This window comes from Phacochoerus africanus, chromosome 4, assembly GCF_016906955.1.
Source record: "Phacochoerus africanus isolate WHEZ1 chromosome 4, ROS_Pafr_v1, whole genome shotgun sequence".
Classification (NCBI taxonomy): domain Eukaryota; kingdom Metazoa; phylum Chordata; class Mammalia; order Artiodactyla; family Suidae; genus Phacochoerus; species Phacochoerus africanus.
In genome coordinates, this window is record NC_062547.1 from 57,580,368 (window position 1) to 57,582,405 (window position 2,038).

At 37.2% G+C, this 2,038-nt stretch overlaps 1 protein-coding gene across 1 annotated transcript; it reads left to right on the top strand.

Moving 5' to 3' along the window:
- Positions 1–301: 301 nt before the first annotated feature.
- On the top strand, positions 302–1,231 carry LOC125124583 (olfactory receptor 14A16-like). The gene has a single exon (XM_047774651.1). It carries the CDS (start codon positions 302–304, stop codon positions 1,229–1,231), a length of 930 nt encoding a protein of 309 aa, XP_047630607.1.
- Positions 1,232–2,038: the final 807 nt, after the last annotated feature.

Consider the following 2,038-nt stretch of genomic DNA (forward strand, 5'->3'; position numbering starts at 1 on the left):
ACTTACAACTCTCAGTTAGATCCCTATGGCATGAAATATGATAAAACCGTTTCTGTTCTGTGAAAAACCAAAATATAGCACTTTACTTCATTTTTAATCTTTTCTAAACTCTCCTAATGGCAATCCTATTTCTGTCACCTCTCTGTAATATTATAAGAAGGTAAATGCACATGATTCATTTTTCCAGTGTTACTACGATGAGTTAAACCTCACTCAGGATTAAGCCGTATCAAGTTAAATAAAAATGAATGTTACTACATCTAAATAAGAATAATCTTTACTTTTACAGATAAGAATCAGCATGGCTAAAAAATCAACTAACACCACCATTGTAACAGAATTTTTGCTCATGGGATTCCCTGATGACCAGGTGCTACAAGGACTGTATGTTACCTTCTTCTTCCTGATTTACCTGGCAGCACTAATGGGGAACTTCCTCATCATTACCCTCACCAACACTGACCAGTGTCTCCAGTCCCCCATGTATTTCTTCCTAAATAATTTGTCCTTGATTGATATCTGCTACATCTCTGTCACTGTGCCCAAAGCCATCATAAACGCTCTGACCAAAAGCCAAACCATCTCTTTCCTGGGATGTGCCTCACAAATTTTTCTTTTTATGTTTTTGGCTGGCACAGAGTATGCCCTCCTTATAGCAATGTCCTATGACCGCTATGTTGCCATCTGCCATCCTCTGTACTATGAGGCCATCATGAATAGAGGCACTTGTTGGCAGATGGTGACAGCATCATGGTCTAGTGGGTGTATCTATGGATCTGTCCATGTTGGAGGTACATTCTCTGCCCATTTCTGTGGTCCTAACATAGTGCATCAGTTCTTTTGTGATATTCCTTCAGTGCTCACACTTGCTTGCTCTGGAGAAAATCTAGAATATGCATTTATTATTGCTAGCTGTATTTTTGCCTTCATATGCTTTCTTTTCCTGATTGCCTCTTACATTTACATTTTCTCAGCTGTCCTGAGGATCCCATCTGCAAAAGGCAGGCTCAAAAGTTTCTCTACCTGCATGCCCCACCTCATTGTGGTGATGTTGTTTCTCTTTTCTGGTATTGTCACTTATTTAGGGAGCAACTATAAATCTGCATCATCACTGAATCTCCTCATATCTGTATTGTATTCTATGTTACCTCCCAGCCTGAACCCTCTCATCTATAGTCTAAGGAACAAAGATATGAAGGAGGCCCTAGGCAAAATGGTAAAATATTGGTAAATATTGCTAAATACTTGTTATCCTTAAATCATATAGCATATACACTAAACAAAGCAAGTAGAATCATTATTGGAGAGTTAGATTTATTAACAGTATTATATTCTCTATCTCTCCTGCCACATCTATACCAGATTTTTGTACTCTTCAATCAAACCCATATCCAATGATTTTTATTTTATTTTTGTGAAGTTGAAGATAGTCTGAGAGACATAAAATGCATTAATATATTCCATATTTTATTTCATATAAAAATATTCAGTTTGGTTTATTCTGATGGTTTCACTTGTGTTGTTAATATCATCATGCACTACTTCTTTACATGATTTTTTTATTTCTCCATAATTAACACACTTATTTTGTTTCCTAGCATTGTATTTTACTATTTTACTGTAGAAATTATCAGTAAAAGGAATCTTTATTTTTTTCATCATCCTGCTTTTTCTCTTTCAGGCATTTAGATAACAAAATCATTTAACCCACTCAAATTCTGTTTAAAACAAATATATGACTTCCCATTGTGGCTCAGCAGAAAGGAATCTGACTAGCATCCATGAGGATGCAGTTTTGATCCCTGGCCTTGCTCAGTGGGTAAGGGAGCTGGCATTGCTGAGAGCTGTGGTATGGGTCATGGACTTGGCTCTGATCTGGCATTGCTGTGGCTGTGGTACAGGCCGGCAGCTACAGTTCAAATTCGACCCCTAGCCCGGGAACCTCTATGTGCCATGGATGCAAGGCTAAAAAGACAAAAAAATAAATAAATAAAAATAAAACAGGAGTTCCTATCATGATGCAGCAGAAATGAATCCA

What these genes read in the sequence shown, in the direction of transcription:
- LOC125124583 (XM_047774651.1), top strand. Translation starts at nt 302, where the DNA reads ATGGCTAAAAAATCAACTAACACCACCATTGTAACAGAATTTTTGCTC.